At 38.4% G+C, this 2,072-nt stretch overlaps 1 protein-coding gene across 1 annotated transcript; it reads left to right on the top strand.

The window, feature by feature from the left end:
- The first annotated feature begins 235 nt into the window (after window positions 1–235).
- Window positions 236–819, top strand: LOC123675487. Its single transcript, XM_045610844.1, has 3 exons — window positions 236–273; window positions 354–555; window positions 601–819. The coding sequence occupies exons 1-3, from the start codon at window positions 236–238 to the stop codon at window positions 817–819; spliced, it is 459 nt and encodes a 152-aa protein (XP_045466800.1).
- Window positions 820–2,072: the final 1,253 nt, after the last annotated feature.

Here is a 2,072-nt window from a genome sequence, read left to right as displayed (position 1 = left end):
CTTGACTGCAACCTGTCTACAAATATGAGGCGGAAGTGTAAGTGATTGCAGTGGTAACTAATGTGAAGGCGTGGATCGAATAGTTCCACTAATAATTCTCATAGAAACGTTAAGCTACATGAGCACTATTGAACCAAACAGAACAACAGTATTCAGCAGCAGAAAAAACCAAGGCCAAGTTTGCTGTACGAAGAGATCAGAATGACAAAACAAAAGAGCAATATCATCGGCATAAATGAATTTCTCTGATGGAGTAACAGAGATATTACACAAGTATAAAAATAAAGAGGAAATGAAACGCAGCTTCCATTTGGCATTGATAGCATTCGGAAACATGAAATATGTCTTTAAAGACAAAGAGGTACCCATCAACCTAAAGAAAAAAGCATACGACAGCTGCATCCTTCCTGTTTTACCTATGGCTTGGAAACCTTGGCAATAACCCAAAAAGCAGCAGAACAACTGAGAGTTGTACAAAGAGCCATGGAGAGAATAATGCTGGGAGCCACCTTTAGGGACAGAATACAAAATATCCAGATACGTGATAGCACCAAGGTAATAGATGTTATTCAAAGAGTAGCAAGCCTAAAATGGAAATAGATCGGCCATGTGTCGAGACAGGAGCCGGATAAATGGACCCAGAAAGTGATACTATGGAGACCAAGAGAGACAACAAGAAGTGTGGGCCGACCTGAAAAGAGATGGATCGATGACGTCAGAACAGTGGCAGGAGAACAGTGGATGAGATTGGCAACAGATCTTTTAGCATGGAATAACCTGGAAGAGGCCTATATCCGACAATGGATGAACACGAGCTGAAGAAGATAAACGACATTATATGATGACAATTGAAATCACCACAATCAATTGAAGGATGAGATAGAATCATCAAGAAATTTCTAGTCCAGAAAGGATTATGGGGTTCTTTTGTGTTAAAAACGAAAAATATTACTACCATAATTTCAAAGCATGAAGAACAATCCGTCAACTTCACCTTTCCAGTCCAATTCAACATTACCAACTAATGATTTCGCAACATAATAAACCAGACCACAAACAGGACTCAATAGGTAATCTATCAATACATAGCCTGCAAAAAATTCTCTTTCACGGTGTTGTCGTATGTTTTTCCAGAAGAAGAATGACTTCCACGTCACTATTTATGGGTAATGTCAACAAAAAATCACTTTTTGTCCTTGCAATATTCAAGGGAATAATGCTAACTTTTGCTCAGAAATCGAGAGGGGGTTTCTTCAACCAGGACGGATTCTCCATCTGATGTTTTTTTCGAATCCCTAGGAGTACGAGCTTCGCTACGGGCTCTTTATATAGGGGAATCATCTCCCACAGATTTATATTGATATTTTTCGTTGAAAAAACATTATGAAAATACGCAGTAAAAATTACAGTCATTTTTCGATAATAAAAGATGAAGATATAAGATAAGGTGGAATATTCAATCGTAAAAAGTTCGGGAAGATTGTGAAGTATTTTGTCTTGAATTCCTTCTCCCAATAATGATTTTCGGAGCAGCCTATCCACAGAACTTATCAAATTACAAATCAATTATCTCGATGGGATCCATAAACACGGTCTCTTTCATGCCATTCCATATTCGACTGCGAACGGTGGAGATGTTTATCAATTGGAAATCTCCTCCTATTTCTCAAAGTAATAAGGATTTCAACTTATTGCTTTTCGCTGAAGAGAAGAAGATCGGTAAGCAGATCCCCTCAGCAGATCGAGATATGTATTTCGTCTTTATTTGTTCGAGCGTTCTCGTTGCGCTGCCATCTTAGTTTGCTTTGATATTCGGAAATTTCAATTCAATTGAATATGACAGATGAGTTCATAGAATTTAGTTGAAGGATATACGAGGAGTCTTTTGAATTTCGAAGTTGGGGAGATTATTAAGCCAGTTGCGGGATGTTCGGTCCCGATGTTTGATGAATTTATCCCCTGCAGGAGCAACAACTCCGATAGAGACGACTATCGTTGTCACATTTCTGATTGACTGTAGCGAAACTCGGTGCTCTGATTTTCATGAAGAATTTTCTTCAGAATTCTCAGTT

This window comes from Harmonia axyridis, chromosome 3, assembly GCF_914767665.1.
Source record: "Harmonia axyridis chromosome 3, icHarAxyr1.1, whole genome shotgun sequence".
In the NCBI taxonomy this organism is placed as follows: Eukaryota; Metazoa; Arthropoda; class Insecta; order Coleoptera; family Coccinellidae; genus Harmonia; species Harmonia axyridis.
This window is presented reverse-complemented; position numbering and strand designations above follow the sequence as displayed.

Excerpts from the sequence above, each read along its gene's own strand:
- LOC123675487 (XM_045610844.1), top strand. The coding sequence starts at position 236 with ATGAATTTCTCTGATGGAGTAACAGAGATATTACACAA. Across the intron at positions 274-353 it reads GTAACAGAGATATTACACAA|ACAAAGAGGTACCCATCAAC; the intron begins GTATAAAAATAA and ends ATGTCTTTAAAG. Across the intron at positions 556-600 it reads AGATACGTGATAGCACCAAG|ATCGGCCATGTGTCGAGACA; the intron begins GTAATAGATGTT and ends AAATGGAAATAG.